Raw genomic sequence first — 27452 nt, 5'->3', positions numbered from 1 at the left:
GTGGCGGGATTGCAAGCACGGGGGGAGGAGGGGGACCGTCTGAGAACGGAGTCAAGAAAGTAGAAATGAAGGCAGCAGTAGAGAAAGAGACGAGATCCCGAGGATGTCACTGGACAACCTGGGTCCTTAGCCCCATGTCTACCCCTGATTTGCACTTTCCCGTCTTCTGAACGTTTTCATTCCATTTGGCCCTATTTGGGCTTGCGACAAAGAGTCTTAACCAGTACATCCTGCCTCTAGTTCTCGGCACATCTCCCGCAGTTCTTCCCATCTGCGATGCCCTTCCCAGTGTGGCCCTCCTGGCCTCCCCCTGCTGATTGTCTAGGGCTCAGCTCAGAACCGCCCACCTCCTCCAGGAAGCATTTCCGAAACCCCGATTGATCACCCTCCCAGGCTTGCCTGGCTACCCCACCCTGGTGTTTGCATAAAACCCTCTGTGTCCTGATTTATAGAACCCCGTGTTTGTGTAGTGACACCCCACTACGTCTTTGTATCCTCCTACTGTGCTGGAGTAAGACAGAGACTAGCGGCCATGGACTTGGGAGTCAGGCATGGGTTCAAATCCCGGTGCTGCAGCTCACCATCAGGCAAACCAACAAAGTGCTCAGAGCCTCACATCACAAGGCTAGTATGTAATTGTGCAAAGTGCTCAAGGCAGCGGAAGATTTTTAGTTTGATTTTTCTTTTAAAAATTTTATTTATTTAGGGGCGCCTGGGTGGCTCAGTTGGTTAAGCATCTGCCTTGGGTTCAGGTCATGATCCCGGAGTCCCTGGATGGAGTCCCATGTCGGGCTCCCTGCTCAGTGGGGAGTCTGCTTCTCCCTCTGCCCCTCACCCTGCTTGTGCTCTCTCTCTCTCGCTAAAATAAATAAGTAAATAAAATCTTTTTTAAAAAATTTATTTATTTATTAGAGAGAGAGAGTGAGCATGAGTGGAGGGAAGGGCAGAGGCAGAGGGAGAAGCAGACTCCCCACTGAGCAGAGAGCCTAAGGGACAGACGGACGTGGGGCTCGATCCCACGACCCCAGGATCATGACCTGAGCCAAAGGCAGATGCTTAACCCACTGAGCCACCCAGGTGCCCCCACCTAGGGCTCTTTGTAAGCAGAAATAATCTCTGGTTAATTTAGGCCAGAAAGGAATATATTTGGAAGCTGAAAATATCAACGGACAACCTCACTAGCTGGCCTTAGGCAGGACGTTGGCCAGGGCGGCTCTGGGTTACAGGCCGTGTTGTCTGGGTGCTCGGGCTGAGTGAGCGGCGAAAGTGTTTAGCCCTCAACTCAAGAGTCAGGGTTGGAGGGGAACAGCAGCTTGGCTGCCCGGGCGCTCAGCTCCTGTTGCCAGGACAGGATGTGGTCCCAGCAAGACGATGAGCAGCACCAACTTAACTTCCCCGCGGTCACTACGACATCTGCCGAGACCCTGTCCTCAGGGTCAGGTTCACAAGTACTGGGGGCTAGGACTGCAACATATCTTCTTGGGAGACAGAATTCAACTCACAACATACTCTCTCCAGGAAAAAAAAAATCTTACTGGAATCTTAATGGGAATTATACTAAATTTATACCGTAATTTTTCCCTGCTCTTACTCAAGCACATGGCATGTCTCCTTCTTTGTTCCTATTTTGTGGAATATCTTGTTTTTATGTATTTATCTTGAGCCCAGCCACCTGGATGGCACAGATGTTGTGATGTTTTCAGTTAAGATGAGGTCATACTGAAGTGGGGGAAGGCCCTTAATCCACCATGACTGGTGTCCTTATAAAACAAGGAGAGACCCAGTGAGGTGACCTCCACGTAAGGATGGTGGCAAAGCTTGGGGTGACGCGTCTAAAAGCCAGGGAACGCCAAGGATTTCCCGAAACCGCCACAAACCACCGGGAGAAAGACATGGGACAGATCCTCCCCTAGAGCCTTCAGACCCAGCAGGGCCCTGCTGACTCTTTGGATTTGGACTTCTGGCCTCCAGAACCAGGAGAGAATAAATCTCTGTTGTTTCAGGCCCTCCAGTTTATGGTACTTTGTTCTGGACGCCCCAGGAAATGAATACAGGGCGGAATGAAATGAATGTTGAACGAATGAATAAAGTGAAAGTCCTGACTCAGAGGGGCTGATAGACATTTCCTTGGCCAGGAGAGGGTATATTTGGAAAATTCCCCCAAACTGCAAAAAATAAAATAAAATAAAGTAAAATAAAAATAAAATAAAATAAAATAAAATAAACAAAGCTGGGCAGAGGGGCTTATCAGCACAACCATCCGGGTGGGAGTCCTTTAAGACGGGAAGCTTTCTGGAGGGTACCAGCTGCTGGATCCCGCAGCAGGATCTGGCAGGAACTGGTGAGTTTCAGGAACCAGATCCCAGAAGCCGGGGCCCCTCCTGCCCCAGCCCCCCTACGTCCCCCAACACACCTATCTCCACCACCTGTCCCAACAGCTCCCTTGCACACAAAAGGTTCAGAGGCGGATAGAGTGGAACACAGCGTCTGAGAGCAGAGAGAGCTGTGGCCAAGGAGGGGTGCAACCTTCCAGGGCCACACCAAAGGGTTTTTCCTACCTGGAAACTATGAGCACCTTCTCCCTCGGCTCACGATGCCCCGATTTCCCAGACGCCTGAGTCAGTGGGAAGAGGTCCACTTTCGATCACGCTTTGGTCAGTGCTGGGCCAGGCATCCAGCGGTGGGTTGCCAGATAACACACAGAAGGCCCGGATATATTTGAATTTCAGATGAATAAGGAATATGTTTTTAGTATAAATATGTCTCAAAGATTGCGTGGAATATACTTGTACTAGAAATTATTCATTGAGTATCTGAAGTTCAAATTTAAGCGGGCATCCTGGATTTTTATTGGCTAAGTCTGGCACGCCTCCGTGGAAAGCTCCTGGAACCTAGAATCCGCTTGTGGTTCAAAGCCTCATTCACACCTCTCCAGATGGGTGACCGTGGAGCTGCTAATTACCCTCCATCATCATAACCCTCTGACGGCCCCTGAGCTTGGGGCGTCTGGAGTTGAACCCCACAGCAGATCAGAATAGCAACATGCTATTGGTGTGGCCCCTTCAAGCCGTGTCCTTGTTTCTCCAAGGAGTGGCTGCTGGCTGTGACCTCAGTCCTTACTCTGACGGCCTCGCACACATCTCAAGAGACCAGCAGCCTGGGAAACCAAGTGTTTGGGCCAGCGGGTGACTTTGGTTTGCTGAATGAGGATGGATGTTTGACCTCTAACAACAGACAGGCTTTGGGCTCTGGGGGAATGGTATTGAACCCCATTACCGTGCGTCATCAAAAACAGTTCAAAGACCTAGAGTCTACTTGGTCCAAAGGCAGAGAAACATGTAACACAGCTCACAAGACTCAAATTTTTTTTTTTTAAAGATTTTTTTATTTATTTGACAGAGAGACACAGCGAGAGAGGGAACACAAGCAGGGGGAGTGGGAGAGGGAGAAGCAGGCTTCCCGCTGAGCAGGGAGCCCGATGCGGGGCTCGATCCCAGGACCCTGGGATCATGACCTGAGCCAAAGGCAGACGCTTAACGACTGAGCCACACAGGCACCCCAAGACTCAAATTTTTTTAACCCTTTATTCAAGAGACTTTGTTTCCTGGGCATCCAAAGCACATTCTTTTTCCTGGTGTAATAAAGTCTTATTATAAAGCACCTACTGTGTGCCAGGCGTCACTGTCAGGATTTCATGGCGCTATGCTAATGAATCTTGGCAATGATCCTGTTCCATCACCCCAAGGCAAATCTCATTTTGCAAATGAGATTCAAAGAGGTTAAAGAAATTGCTTAAGGGAGCCCAGCTGGGTTTAGGAAGGTAGGACTTCCAGATGCCAACTCCCGTGCCCTTAACCACTGCCGCCCGCCCCCCTGACCCCGCCACAGCCAATGGCCCACGTCCTGTCTATTCGTCTATCCTATGACAAAGTCTTGTGCCTCCGGGAAACCGGCCCGGGGCAGAGAGCTGTGTGCCCATCACCTTCCTGTCCACGGTGCGGGCGGGGGAGGATCCTGAGCCTCACACTGCACAGTGGCTGTCTCTCTAGCCTCGTCCCTTCTCTGAGAACCCTCCCACCCCGCACGCAGGGCAGGTACCAGGGACTGGGAGGGTGGCGGTTGAGGGGGGTTTGGCCCAGGAGAAGGCAGTTCCCATCTCCCAGCTTCTCCCCACCGACCCACTCATTTTCAGTGACGTCAGACCTCTGCCCCGACACTGTCCTGCTCGTTGTCCTTGTGGACAACAGGAGGGAATATGCTAATTAGACGTGCAGAAGAACACCAGGGACTGTGCTGATAAACCAGAGGACAGGACCCTGTGCTCAGAAAGGCCCCACGTTTGATTCAATGCTTTTCTATAGTTGTCTTGAAATTCACGACTTTTAGATGAGACACCCCGACGTTTTCATTTTGCACCAGGCCCTGCAAAAAGCACAGCTACTCCTGCCCAGAAAGAATGAGGAATCTTCAAGCCTCCTTTTTTTTTTTTTTTTTAATTGTTGTTGAAACTGCAGATGAGCTCGAAACCTGAAGGGAAAGCGGCTGGCCTTCCTCCTTCCTCATTGCTCTGTTCTGGCTTAGCAGCCTTGGGCCGTTGGCTCAGAAATCCCCTTCGAGGAGCATGTGAAGCTTCTACTGGGCAGCTACCCAGCTTCCCCCGGGGCCCAGAGCCCTTCAGACAAGCCGGGGAGCTGAAACCCCGGGGCCCTGGGGCTGGTCACCTCTTGAGCCCAAAAGCATGGAGCCAACATGATTTGGAGGCAGGTGAAGATACAAAAGCAGGTGCGAGGTACAGGGCAGGTTCTCAGGGCCCCCCACCATCACCTCTGTTTCAGCCACGAGAGAAGGGAAATTCGAGAAGGTGGGTCACTAGTCCCAGGTCCCACGGCAGGAAGTGATGGTGACCCAGAGCCCAGAGCTCTTTGCTGGACTAGCTGTCGGATTGCGTTGATTAGGTGAACTCTGTGAAGCCCGTGAGCCCGGCTTGCAGGAAAATGCTAGTCATTGGTGACTTTGGCGCGCGCGAGCAGGGAGCAGGGGTGGGAGGGGACACTGGGCAGGTCAGCGGAGTGATGACTTCTGTTGAACAGTTTTGGAGAATAAGATGAGCAGAAGCCTGCAGGGCACTCCCTTTCCCTGGGCATGCTAACCACCCTCCGAAGCTGCCAGGCTTAAAGGCTGACACCAGTTGTGGGGGCCTCGTGGCCTCAGGATGCTGCTGGAGGGAGGGCCCTGGGCTGACTTCCAGCAGACTTTGGCTAAACGGTCATCCAACCGCACTCCCTGGGCCGTTCCCCAGAACCTCCTAAAAGCAGGGCACAAGTCTCCCCAGTGAAGCCGTCCCCTCTCCCAGACCAGGAAGAGGAGCACCACTCATCGCCCGAGAGAGAGAGCGGGCGCCAAGGTGCGCCTGCATGAACAGAGCTCCCTCGTGTAACCCTTACCATCCATTGGTTTCCCCCATATATCCTCTGGTCACATCCCCAAGGTTTAGCAGCCCTCAGAGCTCAAACCCTCTGTCTTCTGTTAAAGTGGCACATGACCTACTGGGTCTATCACTTCTTTTTTTTTATTTTATTCTAAGTAGGCTCCATGGCCAGTGTGGAGCCCAATGCAGGGCTTGAACTCACAACCCTGCGATCAAGACCTGAACTGAGATCAAGAGTCAGATGCTTAACTGACTGAGCCACTCAGACGCCCCTCTCCACTTCTTTAGTTTCACTTTTTTTCTGTCAATTCCTGTGCACGTGAATATTCATAAAAATCACATGCCTGGGCGCCTGGGTGGCTCAGTCGTTAAGCGTCTGCCTTCGGCTCAGGTCATGATCCCAGGGTCCTGGGATCGAGTCCCACATCGAAGCCTGCTTCTCCCTCTCCCACTCCCCCTGCTTGTGTTCCTGTTCTCGCTATCTCTCTCTGTCAAATAAATAAATAAAATCTTAAAAAAAAAAAAATCAGGGCACCTGGGTGGCTCAGTTGGTTAAGCGACTGCCTTCGGCTCAGGTCATGATCCTGGAGTCCCGGGATCGAGTCCCACATCGGGCTCCCTGCTCAGCAGGGAGTCTGCTTCTCCCTCTGACCCTCCTCCCTCTCATGCTCTCTGTCTCTCATTCTCTCTCTCTCAAATAAATAAATAAATAAATCTTTTAAAAAAAAAATCACATGCCTTTTTCTTAGGTTGAGTGATCTTTTTTAGTTTAATTCACAGGTCCTCATGGCTAGAATCTAAGAGGGTAGAAGAGAAATTTCTCCTCTAAAACAGGGATCACATCATAGACGGTCTTTTGTGCCTGGCTTCTTTCACTTAGCATAAGGTTTTCAAGGTCCATCTGTTTTGTAGTATGTGTCAGTCTGCATTCGTTTTTATGGCTGAATAATGTCCCATTGCATGGATAGACCACATTTTATTCATCTGTGTATCGGGTGTAATGGACATTTGGGTTGTTTCTACTTTTTGGCTATTATGAATAACAGTTCTGTGAACATTCATGTACAAGTTTTTGTGTGGACCTATGTTTTCATTTTTCTCCAGTGAACATCTAGGAATGGAGTTGCTCGATCATATGGTGACTGTATGTTTAACATTTTGAGGAAATGCCAGACTTTTCAAAAGTAACTGCAAAATTTTACATTTCCACTAGTATTGTGTGAGAGCTCCAAGTTCCCTACGTCTTCCCCAACACTTGTTACCATCTGTCCTTTTTAATCCTAACTGTCGGGGCGCCTGGGTGGCTCAGTCAGTTAAGCATCTGCCTTCGGCTCAGGTCATGATCTCAGGGTCCTGGGATCGAGCCCCACATCGGGCTCCCTGCTCAGTGGGGAAATGTCTATTTATGTCTTTTGCCCATTTTCAGTTGGATTATTTGTCCTTGTATTGTTGAGTAGTAAGTTCTTCATATATTCTTGGAAAGATTTTTTTTATTTTGAGAGAGAGAGAGAGAGAGAGAGAGAGAGCAAGCAGGGGTGGGGAGGGGCAGAGGGAGAGGGAGAGAGAGAATCCCCAGCAGATTCCATGCCCAGTGCAGAGCCCGAGCTCACAGCCCTGAGATCATGACCTGAGCCGAAATCAAAAGTCTGATGCTTACCCACCTGAGCCACTCAGATGCCCCTTAATACATTCTTTTTAGATTTATTTATTTGTCAGAGAGAGAGAGCACAAGCAGGGGGAGTGGCAGGCAGAGGGAGAAGCAGGGTCCCTGCTGAGCAAGGAGACTGACGTAGGACTCAATCCCAGGACCCTGGGATCATGACCTGAGCTGAAGGCAGACGCTTAACCAACTGAGCCGCCGAGGCGTCCGCCTTCATATATTTTTAATATTAGACCCTGGTCGGATATAGGACTTGCAAGTGTTTTTTCCTGTTCTCTGAGTTCTCTTTTTGCTTTCTTATAATTTCCTTTGAAATGCAAAAGTTTTTAATTTTGATAAAGTCTAATTGATCTATTTTTCTTTGGTTACTTGCGCTTTGGGTTGCTTAGCTTTCGTAATCAAAAAACAAAAAAAAAGGAAATGTTTTACAGAAAAATAGGCCCAGATGAAATGCAGTTTATTTATTCAACTGCATCTCTGTCCTCAAGGAGCTAACACTCAGCTGACATTCGGTGGGACTTACCCTCAGTGGTTAATGCTTTTTATCTCACTCTTGGTTTCCTCTCCAGGTTGCTAGGCAAAGTCTTTCATATTCTGAGGAACCAGATGGCCATTAAACAGCTTTGAATTTAAGTGGGATGAGTCATCATATAACGGTACTTAGGAATTCTAAGATTAGTGAAGTGTAAGCCATTTTAGGCTTTTTGTTTTCTGTGTCTTGACTGGCCGCACGCAGCAGTGTTTGCTGACTGAGAAGCTATCCAAACACTAGCAGATGGTGGTTGTGCTACTTGAAGTGACGATCACCAAGTCCTGCCCAATCTGGAGAAAAATGTACCATATGCCTTCGTAATAACCAAACAGGGAAGAATCTAGACATCCTTCAGTTAGGAACTGATTAAATTATGGTACATCCGAACTCTAGAATGATGAGCCCAAATGTGTTGAGGGTAGAGAATTGAAAATGTAGGGGAGGACAAGCTTTTACTCTACTCTCTTAGGTTAGGTACCCGGGGGTTGTAAATTAAACTACAAAAGACAGAATAACTGGAGAAAAGACACACCATTTTTCTTAATATTTATGTGCATGGGAGTTCACAGAAAAGAAAGGAAATTCAATGAAGCAGTTAGAATTAAGGCTTAGATACCATTTTAGCAAAAGAAAGAGAGTTTAGGGCTCAAGGGGTAAGTTGTGGGCAAGTGGCTAGCACATATGTGAGGGACTAACGGACTATGTTTTAAAGTCTGTTTATGCAAACTCATCCTGGTTTCAACTTCCATCTTTGGTGGCAAGAGTCACTCTTCTCTCCCTGGTATGAGGGAGGAGGAGGCACTTTCCTCATCGGGAAATTTATGTCCTGCTTTTAGGCAGAAAAGGGGAGAGAAGAGAATTGTTTCTGTCTCACGTGCCTTCAGCTCAAAATAATCGTCATGCTAAAGCAGCATATTTGAGTGACATGTCCTGCTTGTCTTCACAGGGATCCAATTACAGCACGATGAAGGTATAAATCAGGATGAAGTGTCCTCCGGAGGAAGGAGAGGCTTTCTAAGAGAACTTCAGGGCCTTTGCACCTGCTGTTCCCCCTGCCCGGAGGCTCTTCCCTGTGCTCTCACCCCCCACAGACCAAGGTGTTCCCCTGAAAGGTCTTCCGTCTGGCTCAAGTGGCCCCTCCTCTGGTGTATTTTTCTTCCCAGCATTTACCCACTCCTGACACGCTGTTGTATATTTATTTATGTGTTTATCGCCTTGTCTCTCCTAATTATCTACAGCCTCCAATCAAATTGCAGGATTTGACCACCTCTGTGCTCCCAGAGCCCACACGCTGCCGGCCTTTTGAAGCCAAATGTTCGAGCGTGCACATCGCCCACTCTGCTTACCCATCCATCCCCCTGTGGACCCTTGGTTGCTTCTGCGTCCTGGCTGTCATGAATCCTGCAGCTCTGAGCATTGCTGTGCAAACATCTCTTCCAGATCCTGCTTTCGATTCTTGTGGGTTTCTACCCAGAAGGGGAGTTGCTGGGTCCCGCAGTAATTGTGTTTTTTAGCATTTGAGGAACCTCCACTCCGTTGTCCATGGCACGTTCTCACCAGCAGGTGCACGGGGGTTCCAATTTCTCCACATCCACGGAAACACTGCTGGTTTGGTGTTTCCATAGTGGTCTGTGGTAGCTGTGGGGGGGGGTCTCAGTGGGTCCACATCTGCGTTCACTCATCACTGTTGGTCACCCCCACCGAGCTCATGCGGAATGGTGCTCACCGTGTTAGCTGAATGACGACCAGATGGACGTCCGAATGAAGGAGGAATGAATGCGTGGGAGGAGATGGAATTTCTGGAATAATGGAGTGGAGTGATGTGCATATGGGTGGTATCGGTCCAGACAAGAGGCAAAAGCTCCAGCTGTGTCTGCCTGACGTCTAAATCCACACACCAGGGAGGGCAGCGAGCAGCCCCGGGGTCCCCCAAGTTCAAGACTTTGGGAGTCCCTCCTCAGCCTTTCAAGGTCTTCCCAAGCCCAAACCCCGTTGCCCACCAAGGGCAGGGCTGTTTCCTGAGTGGCCAGGAGTGCACTTGGTGGGGCTTCTTGGTCTTGCAGAGGCCCGTGCCCCGGAGGGTGAGCAGGGTCTGCCGGGCTGAGCAGAGGAAGGACAAGGGCAAGCGGGAGGGGGTCCCACCCTCAGGGAGCTTAGAGTCTCCTGTGGCCCCCCCCAGATGGAGGTGAATCCAGTTCACACACGGTGGAGGCGGTGGGGGGGGCTGTAACAGGCACAATCACGGCTCTCACACGATGTCACACGATTGTGTGTTGGAGTTTCTCCAGCTCATTGGGGAGGGGATCAGTCGGACGCTCCCGCCGTTTGGAGGGACACCTGGAAGAACCACGCAGGGGCACGCAGTGGGGACTCAACCGCAGACACAGCGCGTAAGCACATCCCACTCGATGCAATCCTTCTGCGTGTTCCGAACACGAGTGCTTTGCGTATTATCAGTTTTCCAGGGTTTACAGGATTGTTAAGTAGCTCGAAGACCCGGAAGGGCTCCCTGGAAGATGCCTTGTTTCTCAGGAGAGAGCTGCTCACAGGCTTTCCCAGCAGCAGGATCGTCGTAACCCCTCTGAGACCTGAAGTTGTCCCGTCTGGTGTCCCTGCCACTGCCCACCCCCCACCCCCAGCTGTGACAGTCCCCTGAGAACAGAGACCAGGTTCTTCTCCCATAGGTGGCCTGGGATGGGTAGGCTGCCCATAGCTGTCCGGTGAGGGATGAATTGCAGGTTTGGGGAGCGGGAAGGAGGGAGCCCTCTTTCCCGGCTTCTGGGGATCTGATATTCTCCCCCATGGCTCCCATCTCTTACAGAGGAAAAGTCCAAAGTCCCATGGATGGTCTGCGAGGCTTCCTTGACTGGCATCCCACATGATCCTTGTCTCTTACCTCTTCTCCTCACTCGGCCCCAAGCACATTGAGTGCCCCTCCATCAAGCCGGCCATGCTCCTGCCTCAGGGCCTTTGCACTTCCCATTACTTCTGTCCTCCAAACTCTCGGAGGGCTAGGCTGTCCTCATGGTTTACTCCTCAGTGAACCCTTCTTCGACCCCAACCATACTGCTTGACTGTAAACCACCCCACTCACCACCATCACACCTGTACACATACCCCCTCCCTCGCTTATCTGTCTCCATAGTACCCGTGCACACCTGACAGGCTACATATTGGACTTAGGTGTGTGTTTATGGTCTCCCTCCCCCAGGCAGGATGTTTATCTGGGCTGTTCTCCACTTTCTCATCCCCAGAGCCCAATCCTTGAGTGAGTAAATAATCAAACGGCATATATCAATTGTTAATAAAAATAACGGTATTATTATATAATGGCTAGTACTACGAATGCTAGTTGCTCTTAGTAATAAAAACATGATGACCACTCTTACTTCACCTTACCCATTACCGTCAAGGGCCCTTGAAAGCAGAATCTTGGAAACCGGGAGCGCTGTTCTCTGCGGTGGGCGTTGTCTGCCACCTCGTGGCTGTCTCTGGAACTGCAGGCCACACACCGCGTTCCAAGAGCCGTTTCAGGGTCATCTGCCCACATTCGTTTATAAATCTGTATGGGCATCTCTGGCAGGGATGCACACGGGCACCACCCACCTGAGGGAAATTTGGCAATACCCAGCAAAACTACACGTGCACTGCCTTTCTACCCAGCAATCCCTTGTACAGGCATCCACCCTGAAGATACCCCTCCAACAACACAAAAACACAGACGTATGGGGTTATTCATGGTGCCGTTATTTGTCATTTCAAACTATTGGAAACCACTTGAATGTCCGCGCTGAACAGTTAAGCAAATTACCCTCAGTTTTGCTGCATGCACACCATGAGTACTCTGCGGGCAGGAAAAAGAATGAGGAAGGTCTCTGTGAGCCCATGAGGAGCCATATCCAGGACCCGCTTTTAAGCAAAAAAAAAAAAAAGCAAAGCCCCAAAGAATATTGGTAACATGGCATCCTTCACGTGAGAAAGAGGGCTTCTAAGAAAACACACGTCTGTTCATTAGTGCAAGAGAAACACAAGAAGGGTAAAACAGAAACCAAAGAGGTTGATTCTTATTCCGTGGGAAAGAGGTGGGGAAGAGGGAATGGGGTCCACGCACCAGGGACAGGGACAGGGACAGAGCAGTAGTTCTTTGGGAATATCTTTTCCTGCATCTTTGACTCTCAGAACCACCGCGCTACGTCATATACCTTCATAGACAATGAAACAAGCAAAACCAGCCTGGATATGGGGGAGCCCAAACTGGAATGGACCTAACACACGCCCATGGACTCAGCATCCCACTGAAGAGGGGGCAAGAAAGGAAGTCGTCCAAGGAACTCTGGAAGAAGCACCTTGACTGGATGCAGCAAGGCTGTGGTCTAGTTAGTAAGTGTGCTCCTCGTGGGGTCGGGGCTCGAATCCTGAACTACTTCATGTGTGTACAAATCCGTAAATACACATCTTGAGAGCTGGGTCTGTCACTGTAGGAGGAAGGAGTTATAAATAGGGGGCGGAGGGGGGTGGCTAGAATGAACCGAGGTATTGGACTGGAATCAGAGGCATTGGGATTAAGTCACGGTCACCGATAAAGAAATACAGACCGGGTGGGGGACGGGTAAGTCACGCGAGTTTCCCCGGTCCCCGTGGAGGGGGCCGAGAGCTGGGACAGCCCCGTGCAGACCAGCACAGCCCAGAGCCATTCTCCAATGCAAGGAACAAAGTCTCTTTGGAGCGGTGGTTGATTCCAAGGCAGGGAATGAGCAAGATGACCCTGGAATGTCTGGAGTCGCCAGAAAGTGAGAAATTGCTCAAAAAGGGTGGGGCTTGTTCAAAGTACACAGGAGCCGACCTGAGGGAACTGACGAAGCGTGAGCAAGGAAATAAATAACAACAATATTGGATTTTGGGGCGCCTGGGTGGATCAGTCGGTTGGGTCTCTGCCTTCGGCTCAGGTCATGATCCCCGGGGTCCCGGGATCGAGTCCCAATTGGGCTCCCTGCTCAGAGGAGAGCCTGCTTCTGCCTCTCCCTCTACCCCCCACCCCCACCCCGTGCTCCTCTCTCTCTCAAATGGATAAATAAAATCTTCAAAAAATACTGGATTTTAATACAATAAAATAAATATGCCTATACTGATACCAATAAATAATCAAATAAATGGGGGAGAAAGGACAGGTCTTCCTTACAGTAGTCTTCGAATTAATAAATGAAGAAGGAAAGAGGGAAATCCAAACCACCATCAGGCAAATACCAATACCACTGAAATAATTATTGCAGAAAAGACCCGCTGATGGATGTTCACATTAGTGGGTGAAAGTCTGAGGGGCCGATTGGTGTAGACTCAGGGCGTCCTCTAAGATATTCCTACCTTACAGCGAAGAACCCAGCAGGCACCACTCTAATTAAACGATGAAGGTCAATATCAACAGTGTTGGGGCACATACACCAGGGCCTGATGCCACGTCTCTGGTGCTCTTGCCGAAAAGGCCTAACCTCATTCCCATCGTGAGAAAACAAGCATCACTCAACCCAAATGGAGGGACGTTCTGTGGAAGAGCTGATTGCTATTCTTCAACACCGGCAAGGTCGTAACTGGCGAGCTGGGGGACTGTTCCACTGGAGACTAATGTGGGATGGCTGAATGCATTGTAGGCTGCTGGCTGGGATCCCAGAACAGAGAGGAATGAGATGAAATTCACTTTAGTTAATGAACAGTGTTGCACCCGTATTACAGCTTTTGGTTGTCATGATTCTACCCTGGTTACCTAAGAGGCCAGCATTCGGGGACGCTGGTGGAGGGGTGTATGAGAACTCCGTGCTATTGTTTTCTCTAAATCTGAAATGAGTTCCGAGTAGCTTTTCCGAGATCTGGATGGAGTACCCATTATGTGCCAAGCTCTGTTCTAGACACTGAGGACACAGCAGACACCATCCCTGTCCTCATGGAGCTTACATCCCAGGGGACACCACAAGAAACAGCTCAGTAAAAAGCATAATGTCACACAGTGATGGTATTGCCAAGAAAATAAAGTGGATGATGTGGAGTGGCAGGGGAGGTCAGCTGGGTGGTCAGTGGAGGCCTCTCTTGAGCAGGTGACCCTCTGGGCAAAGATCAGAACAACAAGCATAGCAGCCAGGGCTGTGACATCTGGTGGAAAAACTTACCGTAGGGAGAGAGGCCATGTGCAAAGGCCCTGGGGCAGAAATGGGCTTGGTGTGGCCTAACTGGGAGGAGACAGGTCACGGAGCTCAGAGGTGGGTTGGATGCTTCTGTAAGTCTGTTGGGAAGGCTCAGAGGGTATGCGTCCTGGAGTGCTACAATTCCCATGTGTTTATTTGTATTTCATTAGGACTTCTAGATTTACTGCGTCTCCCTCGCTAGAATATAATGTGGAATCTCACTTAAAATACTGCCCACCAATCCAAAGTTATAAACATTTTACTGGGGGGCCAAAACATACCCTTTCCCATATGACCTGGCGTAAATCTGGGCGTTTATCCCAGAGAAATAAAACTGCACGTCCACACAAAAACCTGGACGTGATCCTCTGTAGCAGATCTATTTGTGAGAGCCCAAACCTGCAAATGGCCGAAATGTCCCTCAGCAGGTGGATGGTGAAATGTGCGCGGAGTGTGGGTGCAGAGGCCCACTCGCAGGGAACGCAGATGCAGAGTGGAAAAGCCAACCTCGAAGGTCACACATGCTGGGTGACTCCTCACTCATGTAACATCCTCCAAACAACATCTTAGAGATGGAAACATGCACGGTTGCTGGGGTGGGTGACGGGGGAGGTTCCGGTGTCCACGTGGGGGCGGCGGGCGGAGGTCTCCGGAGCCGGCACAGACCTGTCTCTCGGATGTGGGGGCGGGTGCACCAGCATCCACGTGGGGTAAGATAGCGCAGAACCCTTCACACACACCATCCCAGTGTCAGGTCCTGCTTTTGTTTGCGTCCCGAAGTTACGCCAGACGCAACCACTGCGGAAAAAGGCGGTTCTCTGTTCTACCTTTGCAACTTCTTGTGAATCTATCCTCGTTTCAAAATAAAAAGTTAAAAAAGGACCGTGGGCCACGTAAATGTGGCAGGAGCAGGGAGAGGTTCGGTCCCCGAGCCAACAGTTTGTAACCTCTGGTTTCAAGGAACAAGGTATTCCCTTTTTTTTTTTTAATTTATCTATATAAGAAAGTTGCAGAGGGAGAAGCAGGCTCCCCGCTGAGCAGGGGGCCCAATGCGGGGCTCGATCCCAGGACCCCGCGGAGATCATGACCTGAGTGGAAGGCAACTGAGCCACCCAGGCGCCCTAGATATCCTCGTTCTTGATCCTCGGCCAATATTCCTTTGGTCCCACTTCTCAGATTCAGAGGCCGATGCCTGGGTCAGAGGGAAGGTGGAGGCGTCATCCCAGGCATCAGAAGCAGCAGGTGGAGAGACCTGGCGTGTTTGTGTGTGTCCATGTGCGGCATTACTTTTTTCTATTTCTGTGTAAAAAATTCCCAACAAACAGTGGCTTAAAGCAACACGCATTTATTACCTCCCAGTTTCCGTGGGCCGGGGTATGAGTCCGGGGAGCGGACTCCTCTGCTCGGGGCCTCACCAGGCTGAAATCCAAGTGTCAGCTGGGGCTGGGGTCTCACCCGACTTGGGGGTCTCTTCCGGGCCACTGGTTGTTGCTAGGACCCATTTCGTCGCTATGGTGTGACCGACAGACCACCAGGAGGGTGTCTGGGCTGGGATAGAGCCTCATAGGACACGCTGCAAACATGGGAGTGACCGCTCTGTCACATTCAAGGGAGAGACTGATTACGCAGGGCTGCGTGCCACCCGGGGATACCCAGGCTTCCGCCCCCATCGTGCCCAGATACGGGAGAAAGGCCTTGCAGATGACCACGCCAAGCAGGGCCCTGGCGGCCCTCCCACTTGTTTGTTAGTCCCTGACCCCTCTCGCCGGAGTGGCCTCCCTCTCTGCAGCGGGCTCTGTAATGGGCCCCAGGCCTGGCGCTCACACGGGTGTAACCCGTGCCCCTGGAGTGGCTTGTTTCTAACCAGTAGCTGATGCGACAGATGTCACTCCTGTGATTGCCTGACTCCTCCCACTGTCCTCGAGGGAGCAAACCCCTGTGAGTGCGCCCCCAGCCCCCCAGGTGACCACAGGGAGCCAGCTGTTATCCTTGGCCTGTCACGTGCTCTTCTGAAACCACAGTGTGGTGACATGCGGAATTGAGTTTATGCTAGGACAGCAGAATTCAGTAGCTTTCTTCAGCCCTAGATCCCGAATCGAATGCATTTTTGCATGAAAATATTGCATGAAATTGACTGGGTTAAGAAAACAACTGTTGTCTAGGCCAAACCATGGTCTGCAAAGCTCTGTATGAGGCTAGGCAGAGACTCAGGGACACTATTTTATAGAAATTGCTACATCCAAATGCACAGCAGATTTTGTTTTAATGTAGATCCTTGGTCAACTTGCTCTAAGGAATTGTGAGATTTTGCCTTTTCTTACAGTCCCCATCTTTCTTTCTAAAATGTGATTTATAAAATTACATGTTAGCCTAGCAGGCAAATGTGGGAGGTTTGTGAAGTTTACAGCTGAATAGATCTGCTTTTCTTGAACACTCTCCCTGGTTGTTAACATGTAAATAAGATTAGCATAAACTAGGGGTTGGCCAGCTTCCTGTAAAGGGCCCCCGACAGTATTTTCAGCTGTGTGGGCCATAGGGTTTGTGTTGCAGTAACTCAGTCCTGCCTGTGAACACAGAAGCAATGAACGCGTGTGGCCATGCATCAGTAAAAGTTATGGACACTGAATTTTGAGTTTCGTGTAATTTTCATGTCATGAAATATTACTCCTCTTTTCTCAACCATTTAAAAATAGAAAGGCCATTATTAGCTCGTGGGTGGTGTAAAAACGGGCAGTGGGCTGGATTTGGCCATGAGCCATGGTTTGTTGACCCCTGGCCTTTTAGATGCTCTCCAGTCATCTAAAACCTGCGCCATGTTGAGATCACAGTGTTAGGGAACCTGCACTGGATCGCCCGGGGAAGAACCGAGTGGCACCTGGAGATCTTGGAGGATCGGAGGCTTATTTAACGCCGGCGGGCTCAGAGGAGTGTGGTCTCCAAAGGGCTGAGCCCCGAGCACAAACAAAGGGGGCAATTTATACACTTCTACTTCCGTATACTTGGCACCTGAGCGAGGCGGGGCAGGGAGAAGGACCCAGAAGAGCCCCGAGGCAAGGACTGGGACTCTCTCGCCGGCCATCTTAGGACACAGATTTTCCTTATCAACAGGTTACCACCAGAATATTTTTTTGATAAGACAGAACGAGATGGGCGGGTGGCTTTGGTCTGGGGTCTGACACACACACACACACACACACACGACACAGCCTGAAGAATTTGCCCAAACCGTGGGGATTCAAGGATGGAGATTCAGGACTCCTCTGCCTCTGCCTTTGGACTGAGAAGTAGGGAACCTTCCATGGTCTTCCCCACTGGCTTCTCTCCCCAGGCCTGCACCTGAGTGTCTGTAGAGCTGCCCGCTGACCTAGATTGGGGGTCAATAAGCTAATTTAACAGCCTCTGGTGAGTGTAGTTCCCATCAGCCACACTAACATGCCAAAATCTCCCTATTTTTAATACGTATTATAAACATTCATATCGACTACTTTGGGAAGCCCTGGTTAGCTCATCTGTATCCAAATTCCATTGAAAATAGAGATCAATTCTCTATATCTTACTCCAACTGGATATTTGGTAGAAGAAAAAGTCAATACATGTCATCCATGAGACAGAACGAATAAAAAGACTTTCCTGGTGGGAAGAAAATCAAATGTTTCTAGAATCCACCACTCCCTGACATACGCATGCATGCACACACACACACACACTCTTAATTCAATCATTTTCTTTTAAACCTATAATTAAAGTTGGCCTTTGTAATAAATTATAAACATAAAAATTGGTTCCACCTTTTGCACAAATAGCTACTACAAAAATAACTACAATGAAAATGGTATCCACATCTTATCCCAAATTTCCTAAGCCTAATTGTCCTCCAGAGGCCCCAGGCGCCATAGCCAAGAAGGTTGCCTCCACTACAATGTTGCTAGTCTGTGCTCTTTTCAACACTCACTGGTCTAGGGGAGGTGAGGAAGGCAAAAACAAAAGACTAACTGCTGTGGTTACTGGCCTCACATTTATTTTTTCTTCCAGTTTAAAAAAAGAGAAAAAGAAAAGAAAAGAAAAAAAAAAGGTGTCAACTTCGAGAATTCTTTTTCTTCAGAATAGTTTTATTGGTTTGCATATGGTTTGTCAACACTCAACTTTGTCTCTCCTACTCTGACACACAAATCCATTCAGTCAGAGTCTTCTTCGCCCCATATTTCATAGATGGTAATATTGTGTGGGCCTGCAGGTCCCTCCATGCTCTGAAGCTTGAGGTTACTGCCAGTTGCCATGGTGATTTTCAGATTCCGCACCTTGGACACGAATTTCATAAGGTCCCTCTCCAGTTGGGTTAAGGTATTGAACGCATAGTCTTTGTTGGGGGAAGCATTTTGATTTTTCTTTAGTGGAGAGCGAAATGAACAGCCTCGAAGGGCAGGATTCTGCTCCTGTCAAGAAAGATATTCAGGGTGAATAATATTATTGCCTTTGCTGGTTTTGACAGAGTTCCAAGAGAGTCAGACTCCCCTAAGAAAAGATGGTTCTAGCATTGCACTCTAGTCCAGGGATTGGCAAACTATGGCCCAGTCTGGCCCACCAGTTGTTTTTATAAATAAAGTTTTATTGGAACACAGCCTTGCTCATTTATTTGTGCATTACATAAGGCTGCTTTCATGCTAAAACATCAGAGTCAAGTCGTTGCAACAGAGACTGTATGTGTTGCAAAGCTGAAAGTAGCTACTATCTGCTCCTTTCCAGAAAAGGTTTGCCAACCCCTGCTCTATCAGTTTGGACACAGCATCATGAAGTGTTTGGGCCTTCTAGCAGAGAACATGCTGTATTTCTCTCCCTTTCCCCGTCTGTCGCTTGTTCAGCCACTTCGGGGAGGAGGTGCTACTTCTTTATACATTTATCCCTTCACAACAGGTCTTTTCCTTTACCCGGGATAATGATACCATTTCCATTCGGTTCAGCAACTTGTAAGAAATAAAGAATTTTAAAACAACAACAACAAGAAGAAATAAAGAATTTCTTCTAGGGAAATTAAGAATCAGGAGCAGTGAATCTGTCTCTGTGAGTTATTTTGACCTGAGACACACCAAGTTCTCGAATCTCTCCTTCATTAGGAAAAAACTCATTTAATAGGATAAATATCAAACCAAGCTTTTCTTTAGCTGATCGGCGGAAGGTCATCTTCAACCGTTAGCCCTGACCCCTGAGGGTCTGGGGGCCGTTGTCTTCCCCAAGGACACGTCAGGAAATGAATGTGCCCGCGTGTCGCAGGACCACGGGGTAGGGACCTCTCATCCTACTTCGTTCTACCGAACGGCCCCGCCTATAAGGATGAGAACGTCGTCTCTCCGGGCCTGACACGTCTGAGACGGAACGAACCAGTGCGGGGTAAGAAACGGAGCCATCCTTACCTTACTCTTCTCACTGTCTCCTCGAAACTTCAGTATCACATACAGTACAACAACAAAAAAAAGCCAGAGCCATTTGCTCCCAAGCCAGCCTTGGGCGTGCTCTGGGAGATTCTGCCTGATCCGAAAGTGCCCTCCGCAAGGCACCTTCCCCTGGGGTTCTTTGACTTTATCCCTCAGAGGAGAAAACATAAAGGCGTAGCCGCAGGAGAGGCACAGAGGCAAGAACAAGAACCATGTTAGCGTCCGCATGGTGAGCAGAGATGGGGGACGAAGTTGCTCATGGTGGGTCTGTTTGCCTGCGCACCTGGAGACTGGGTGCCTGGGGCCGGGCTATTGGTGATGTCACAGAGCCCATTGTGATGACTTCCAGCCAGAGGATAAGGAGGCCCATGGTGGTCGCTGGGGAGCGAGGCTCAAAGGGAGGTGGAGAAATGTCCAGCGGGCAGTGAGAGCGGGAGGACGGGCACCGGGGGACGCCAGCTCCCTGCCAGAACATCCTCTCTGACCCCAGGGCTCTACCGGGAGAAGCCATCACCTATTTCTGTTTCTCACCTGTTGAATCCAGACATGATGGTGAGCAGGGTGGACCCGGCACACGTCCCTGCAGGACTGAGAGCCGGGTGGGAGAGAGATGAAACCAGAGGCCACGGACTAGGAGCCACTGGTGTGTTTGGTTTGGCCTGCCTTGTTCCTGAACATGCTTATTTGCCAATATTTAGACGTTGGGAGGGACTTGACTTTTAAAACCAAGATTTTTGGCTTCCTTTGAAAACAGGGATGATCTGATCACACTGGGATGTTCTCTGCTGGGGCCAAATAGGCCCTCTAGGTGGCCGTGTTCTCCTCGGTCCCCCCACTCCCTCTCGCCTCCCACCTCCTCGCTGATCGTCCCTGAGTGTGCAGTGCCTGTGCTAAGTAAGGGTATAAATTACTTCATTAAAATTGCGGTAAGAACAGAGTACTTTAAGGGAATAGAACGAGGGGACGACTCTAGGTTAGGTTATTCGGGGAGGTTTTCCCAAAAGACATTCGGGTCGTTTGAGGGGTGATGAGGAGGTGGTTGGGGAAAAGGCGGGTGCTGATATCTGCATGTGTGTGAAGAACCGAGGGAGAAGGGCCCAGCCTGTAGGACAACCGAAGCCAATGTCGGGAGTAAAGCCAGGGCTCACTGCCCAGTGTGTTTGAAATCATCAGTTTTTATTTTTTAAAAAGATTTTATTTATTTATTTGACAGAAAGAGAGAGACAGCGAGAGAGGGAACACAAGCAGGGGGAGTGGGAGAGGGAGAAGCAGGCTTCCCGCGGAGCAGGGAGCTCGACACGGGGCTCAAGCCCAGGACCCTGGGATCACGACCTGAGCCGAAGGCAGACGCTTAACGACTGAGCCACCCAGGCGCCCCCGAAACCATCAGTTTTTAAAATGACACGAAACCGAAAGAATCCAGGAACACAAGGCAGCTTGCACCTGTTCCCCCATGTCATCTGATTGACAGACTTAGTCCCTAGGAATGAAACATTCTGCTATCATCAAGGATCTGCTGGGAACCCTCCCTGTGCCTCGAACCGTGTTGAGCTCTGGGCATTGAGCAAGAAGTTCTGTAGGACTACTTGGAACCCCGGGAAGACAGCTCCTACAGGTGTGCACTCCTGGGGAGGCGGGGGCCTTCCTGCAGGAGGCGGTCTGCGTGGGCCTTGCAGGGATGCAAATCCAAAGGGCTGATTAGAAAGTAGGCAGTTAAGTAAATCCATTCCTCGAGAGGGGCTCCTTTGTAGCTGCTCCTTCGGGACGCGGCTGGCCGGTGTCTGGAGGGGGTGCCCGGTGACCCTCGGGGGCTCGTCCTTGGAACTGAGACTCGGTCTTGGCTCCCTGAGCAGCCTGACGTGGCTCTTGTGGGACAGTCGCCCCTGTTGCCCAGCTACGGCTGCAGAGTATTTTGGGGTGGTCCCGTGTCTACGTGTACCCTGTATGTGAAGTCACCCCCCCCAAACAGTGCTCTAAATGTGGCGGTTAGGGCATGATGCAGTGAGGGGCGCGCAGACTTCCCGTACGTGATGACCCCACACAACAGGAATGCTCAGGAAATTTCGTCCCACCTGATTTTTGTAATTTGAAGATGTTGACATAGATTCCACGATAGGAATCACACTGTTTTGGTTTATATTGTGTTCAAAAGTCTGAAAGCACTTCTCAACAGGAGGACGAGTGGAAAAGCAGGGAAGAAGCAGGAAGATCTTTGAGCCAGAATGCTCTCTGGGTGAAAAGGCAAGGACAGGTTCCTGGTGTGGCGTGGCGATCTCAGTTCCTCGTGGGGAGGCTTCAGTTCTCTTCCTCGGAAAGACAAGACCGTGAAACAGCCTGCGCCTGGGAGCCCCTGCCCGCCCGGGGCCTGCCCGGGTCCCGCCCGGCTAGCAGAGCGGCTCGGCCCTGTGGGGCGGGCACAGGAGGCAGGGAGCTTGTGGGCGCTCCTTGCATCCCGCGTGGAAGCCTTGCACAGCTTCCACGGACTCCCCCACCGGGCCAGTATTGGCGGGAGAGACGGCGCGACGCCCTGACCGGACCCGAGCTGGGAGCGCGTGTGCAGTGCTGCGGGAAGGGAGGTGGTCACAGCCCCTCTCGGTGGGTCGTTGAGTCCCAGGAGACGAAGCCCACCAAGGGCTCTGCTCTTCGGGCGAGCCCTCAACACGGCAGCAGCTCTGAGCCGTCACTGCCTTGCTCTCCTCCTCCTGTGTCCCAGGCACCCTGCCAGGCCCGGGGCGACACGGGCAGACTGTTCCCCACCTCGAGGACAAGTGCCGCTCCTCGGGCCTCTGAGGACTCGATGCCTTGCTGGACACGAAAGGCTGGAAGGAGTCTCCACAGCACGCTCTCCTCCGGGGGCGGCGCGGCTCTGGGCAGGGAAGGCGTAGGCAGAGGCCAGAAGCTGGGGCTGAGGGGCTGAGGCTCTGGCCTGGCTGCTGGAAGGGGGCGGGTGGGGAGGGGGTGACAGGCAGAGTTGGAGGTGACCTTGAGGGGAAGCAGGCGGGCTGAACTGCTCAAGTTTTAAGGCTGGGGACCCTGTGACGGGTCACAGGGAAAAACTGGAGACAGTCAAAATAATCACTGCAGAATAAAATTAAGGCTAAAATTAGGGAAGTCGAAGTTGGCAGAAATAATGGCTGTTGATATAAAAGATGCAACAACTAGGAAATGGTTTAACAGGGCTATATAGGAAATGGGTAAGGAGGGACGCCTGGGTGGCAGTTAAGCATCTGCCTTCAGCTCAGGTCATGATCCTGGGGTCCTGAGATCAAGCCCCACATCGGGCTCCCTGCTCAGCGGGGAGCCTGCTTCTCCCTCTCCATCTGCCTCTCCACCTGCTCATGCTCTCTCTCAAAAAAATAAAATCTTAAAAAAATAAAATTAAAATTAAAAAAATGTTCAGGAAAAGAAAATGGGCAATTCAGCTTTGTTCTGGAAAAGTCCACAACAAAAATTGACTGAGGTGAATAGAATTCTGATTAAAATGCTTCTCTGTTCAAAACAGAGACACCTAGGGGCCGAGCTTCCCAGCCCTCGGAGACAGGACATGGGGACCCAGTGCTCCCGCCCAGGCCTCCGGCCTCCCTCCCTGGCTCCGTTTCCTGCGCGCTGATGGAAACCAGCCAGTCCCGTCCGGAGTACGACTGTCTCCAGAAGCCGTGCTGACATGGGGTATTCTCAGCTCTGAGTCAGCCGTCCCATGGGACGTTTCAATGCCTGATGTCAGCACAGGTAAGAGAGACCGACTGTACACAGAATTCCCTTCATCATCTGAGAGAGAAGGGAACTCACTTCGTGGAAACACTCTGATCACCACCCATGGAGAGGCCGTAGTTTTCTTACTAAAACATTATGGAAGAGAGAAAAATACAGACAGATGAGAGAAAAGGCGGACTTGCTTTATTTTTATACCAAACCCTCAGGTGCCCAACTAAAAGGCTCTCGTCTTGAAAGTGATAAAAGAAAGACCCTCCCTAAAGACTCGACCGGCAAGCTCTGCTCAGAGGGCACAGAGGCTGCCGGCAAACAGACATGCAGGCGGAGTGCATGTAAAGCTCACTTTCTAAAGTACAATTTCGCTTGGCCTGTTCCACAGTTGGCAGCAAAATCATTAGAATTTTAGGCAAAATGGGCCAACCACACACCCCAAGGAATCTGGAGTCTTTATCTCAAGCATAAAAAGTGCAGCCAACGCATGTTCCGGGGCCGTGGGGAGGGCACGAGCCTGCGGGAGGGGGCGGGCAGGGCCAGCACGTCACCGTGGGAACCCAGGCGCCTCACAAGCACGAGCGACCACACCAGCTCCGAGGTTCGGGGGGACTTTATAGCTCAGCGCAAAGGGGGAGCTAGCAGAGAACAGGGTGCAGTAACGCCCACGCCACCCGCCCCATGGAAACCGGACGGCGCCTGCGCGGCTTCAGAAACAGTAGGACGTGTGGGTGACCCAGTGGGCGGACTCCTCCTTGGAGCGCTTGGCGGAGCTGTGAGTCGTGAAGAGGGACTTGTAAGCTTCCGATTCTTCGCTTTCGGCAATGGACCTCTTTGTGGTTCCACACAGAGGCTTCCCGACTTTTCCAGAAGAGCTCCCATTTGCCGCTGGAAGAATGAGAAGCCAAATACTTTAAGGTTGGGCCTACAGATCACTCCAAATTTCACATTCTTAAAAAGGAAAAAAAGTCTGTTAACAGCAGGAATTTTCCTCTTCCTTTCTTGGGATAAATGTCAAAGTACATCCTCTCAACTGCCAACTCCTAAAAACAGATGAAGCTACTACATTTAAGTCTATCACTGAAAACCACACCAGTAACTGTTTGCTATATTCTCCACTCTGGTCCGAGCCCTGTGAATGCTGGAGATCAGATCATCCTCATGAGGGGTGCTATCAGCCTGTCTCACAGGGGCAGGAACAGAAGTACCAGGAGGCCGGGTCACCTACCCCAGGCCAGGTGGCCACTCCGTGTAGGGTGGGGACTGGAATCCATTAACCACTGTGGGTGCCACTCACAACACAAGGTTACACCTTATTTTACCTAATAATAAATTTGTGTTTCCTTTTTGTGAAATCAATCTTTCCTTTGAGTTAAGGGTAGTGAGGAGAAATGCACTGAATTCTGGGCTATGTGTCAAACAGCCCTCTGGGACGTTCCCGCCCAATGCCCCAAGCCTCAGACACTAACCAGTCTCTGCAGTAAATCTGAGTCCAGCTCCCTGTGCAGCCTGGGTATCTTGGCACCAAATGCGCTCTCAGTAAAAAAACAATTAGCCATCTATGCCCAGACTCCTTCAACCAGGCTTTGGGGTAGAGCGACTGTTTCTTAGCCTCCAAGAGAGCTCGATGAACTACTTAGAAACATGACTTAGGATGAGCCTCAGCTTTCGAATGCACTCTGATAAAACCGTGATATCACCACCTGGTTTACCAGCCCTCTAAAGAGCTCCCTGTTGCCTCAGTAGGACCCACCTGCACTTTTGGGAGCTGAGCTGGCTTTCTTCTCTCTAGAATCAAGGCTGGTTTCTTCAGGCTTCCCTGTCTTAATTTTTGATGGCCCTGGAGATTCTGTTAAAAAAAAAAAAAAAAGGTAAGCCAAACAAAAAACAAAGCAAAAGCATGAACTTTTGAAAGAAACAGCTCCACAGCCTTATTTTTGCTAAAATAAGGACCTCTTTTAGTGCCTTACCTTCACTGACACCTGGCTTTGAGACAGACTCTGCCGCCTTGGGTTTCTTTGCTTTCTGTAAAAAGAAAGAGCAAACTGGAGACGTGCTTGAACTCTATTGCAGTCTAAGTGTGGCTGCCGCTGTCCCGGGAGCCCTGCCGACAGGCCGATGCAGTTCATACAAGGTAGGTGCTCATTCTGGAGCAGACTCTGAGACCGCAGGAGTCCTAAACCCTGGCCCTTGGTGTGTGTTTCCAGTTAACACACTTCTGCCTCAGTCAGAAATATACCTGAAGAGATCTGCCTGGTTCTCTATTTATATTCCAAAAACCACATCCTCAAAACTCTTAAATGAAGACACCAGATTTCAGAGCTGTTAAACAAGTAACAAAGTATAGGTGGGCACCTGCAGTCCAGCCAGCAAAAAATGTGCTGAACCCAACCCAGTCCAGTCACTCTTGTTCAGAGTTGTCAAACTGCTCTGATGTTAGTTTACTAACTATAAAGACTTGAGGCTAGGGACACCTGGCTGGCTCAGTCGAAGTGCGTGCAGCTCCTGATCGTGGCGTCATAGGTTTGAGCCCCACGTTGGGTGTAGAGGTTAGTAAGAAAAAATAAAACAAGACCTGACACTATGCTGAAGGACACTTCAGCCAATTCTCCTAAACTCTGGATTTTTAAGCACTAGAATTCTGTCACTCATAATAATTACACTGGTCAGCAGAAATTTAAGAAATGAAACTAACCATTCTAAAATCTCACAGCTGTGTCAGAAGGGATTCAGTCAGAGAAAGCACAAACAGAAGGATGTTTATTCGGTGACTTTAACATGCCACTTTCCTAACTATCCCAAAGGTGGCGCTAAAGACACGCGGCCTAATCATTTCGGAAGGCTGCCGTCACTGGAACACGTGGGGAACAGACCTCCCTCAGGCACTGGCCTTGAACGTGTAATACGGACACGCAGAGTGACCTACAATGCTTGTACACAATGTAAAAACTTCCTGTTTGTTTCACACATGCAAGGCACATATTCAAATCCGTGAGGATGATACCTAGTCCTCAAAAAAAGACAACTGGGGATTTTGAAGCCTTTCATTCATAGCTGAGATTCTATAAAAAGCAAGAGCAGCAAGAACTTAGAGAGGAAATGCTATGTCCTATCTTCGGCTGAGAGCGTTTTTGGGAAATATTCTGGTATCCTGGTAGCAGTATCTAAGAGGCATTCCCAGAAGCCGCAGGGAGCATTTTGCGGAGAGGGGTGTGCGGGCCCCGCTAGGCTGTGAACACCTTGGCAGGAACTCTGGGACCGGAGACAACTCACCACAGGGGCGCCGTTAATGACCATACAAACACCAGGAGCTTCCTCAGAAACAGATTTTTTCCCTTTTCGTGCTTTTTAAAAACAACTTGATCAATGACAGCAAAGAAGAACAAGCCGATCCTTTTTGATAACTGTCAAAAACATCTCAAGCTTTCTTCTTTTTTGCTCATATGATAACAAAATCACATTTAGAAAATGAACAGAGAATGAGTGCACTTACATTCCAGGGGGATAGGGTCCTGCTCTTTCCTCTATGATGATTAAAGAAAAAACACAACTCTGAAAAATCTTTAATTATTACATCATAAATGCATGCCACACAGAGGGAGGCTATTTTCCCCCACAACTTTATGTCTTCAGGACACTGAAACGCATTTTCTACTACTTCAATCATTCCTCTGACTTAGTTCTGAACACAGAATTTCTCCCACATTTAGCCTGAACCTAAACTTTTTTGCTAATTTTTAATTTTATAAATTAAAATTATGATTAATTTTTAAAATTTATTATTTTTAACAATCTCTACACCCAACGTGGGGCTGGAGCTCACAACCCTGAGATCTAGAGTCACGTGCTCTACGGACTGAGCCAGCCAGGTGCCCCTCTTTTTTTAAAAATATTTTATTTATTTGACAGAGAGATACACAGAGAGAAAGGGAACACAAGCAGGGGGAATAGGAGAGGGAGAAGCAGGCTTCCTGCTGAGCAGGGAGCCCGATGCGGGGCTCGATCCCAGGACCCTGGGACCATGACCTGAGCTGAAGGCAGATGCTTAATGACTGAGCCACCCAGGCGCCCTATAACTTATTTTTTTTTTAAAGAATGAAAAACTTGCTGTCACAAAAGATCATAGGGATCGTCTGTAAATACTTAAGAAATAATGAAATTTGCTGCTGGATCCAGAATGTATGGCACACAGAACGACTTCTTAGCTGATAAAACTGTTTTGAGCCTGGTCATTATGCCAAAACAGGAGGCAATGAATCCACTGCTTATGGAGTGGGATCTAGACCCAGGGCCACAAAACAAAGCCTTCCCGTCCTGAGTCCACGCAGAGCTTTGGTCGCAGCCGGGGGTCTGCGGCACTGGCCTCCCTTCCGGAGAGCCGAGGCAGCCCTCACACCTAGAGGCCCCGGCCAGGGCTCAGGAAGGCTGGGGGCGGCTCCCAGTCACGGGGAGGCTGCTCAGCCCCTCACTACCTGAGGTGCCTCAGCGGTGGGTGGGGATCGCAGGCTCCCAGGCCCCCGCAGAT

The 27452-nt window shown here is 50.0% G+C and overlaps 2 protein-coding genes across 3 annotated transcripts in view; both read right to left on the bottom strand.

The window, feature by feature from the left end:
• Positions 1-17855: 17855 nt before the first annotated feature.
• On the bottom strand, positions 17856-22946 carry LOC123852130 (protein FAM209-like). Its single transcript, XM_045886279.3, has 2 exons — positions 19202-22946; positions 17856-18226 (listed from the first exon to the last, which is right to left on the bottom strand). The coding sequence occupies exons 1-2, from the start codon at positions 19448-19450 to the stop codon at positions 17969-17971; spliced, it is 507 nt and encodes a 168-aa protein (XP_045742235.1). The 5' UTR covers positions 19451-22946; the 3' UTR covers positions 17856-17968.
• Positions 22947-23097: 151 nt separating this feature from the next.
• The window catches only part of RTF2 (replication termination factor 2), a 39507-nt gene continuing 35152 nt past the window's right edge, over positions 23098-27452 (bottom strand). For both annotated transcript variants that reach the window (XM_045885985.2, XM_045885986.2), the window contains 3 exons: positions 24898-24952; positions 24681-24776; positions 23098-23815 (listed from right to left, as the gene is read on the bottom strand). In XM_045885985.2, coding sequence (XP_045741941.2) covers positions 23637-23815; positions 24681-24776; positions 24898-24952 — 330 coding nt within the window. In that variant the 3' untranslated portion in view covers positions 23098-23636. The remainder of the gene's footprint in view (positions 23816-24680; positions 24777-24897; positions 24953-27452) is intronic.

The sequence above is a fragment of the Mirounga angustirostris genome, unplaced genomic scaffold (assembly GCF_029215605.1).
Source record: "Mirounga angustirostris isolate CCGP_5_RB_7025 unplaced genomic scaffold, mMirAng1.0.hap1 SCAF_10, whole genome shotgun sequence".
In the NCBI taxonomy this organism is placed as follows: Eukaryota; Metazoa; Chordata; class Mammalia; order Carnivora; family Phocidae; genus Mirounga; species Mirounga angustirostris.
Note: the sequence above shows the minus strand (reverse complement) of the source record. Positions and strands in the feature narration are given on the sequence as shown.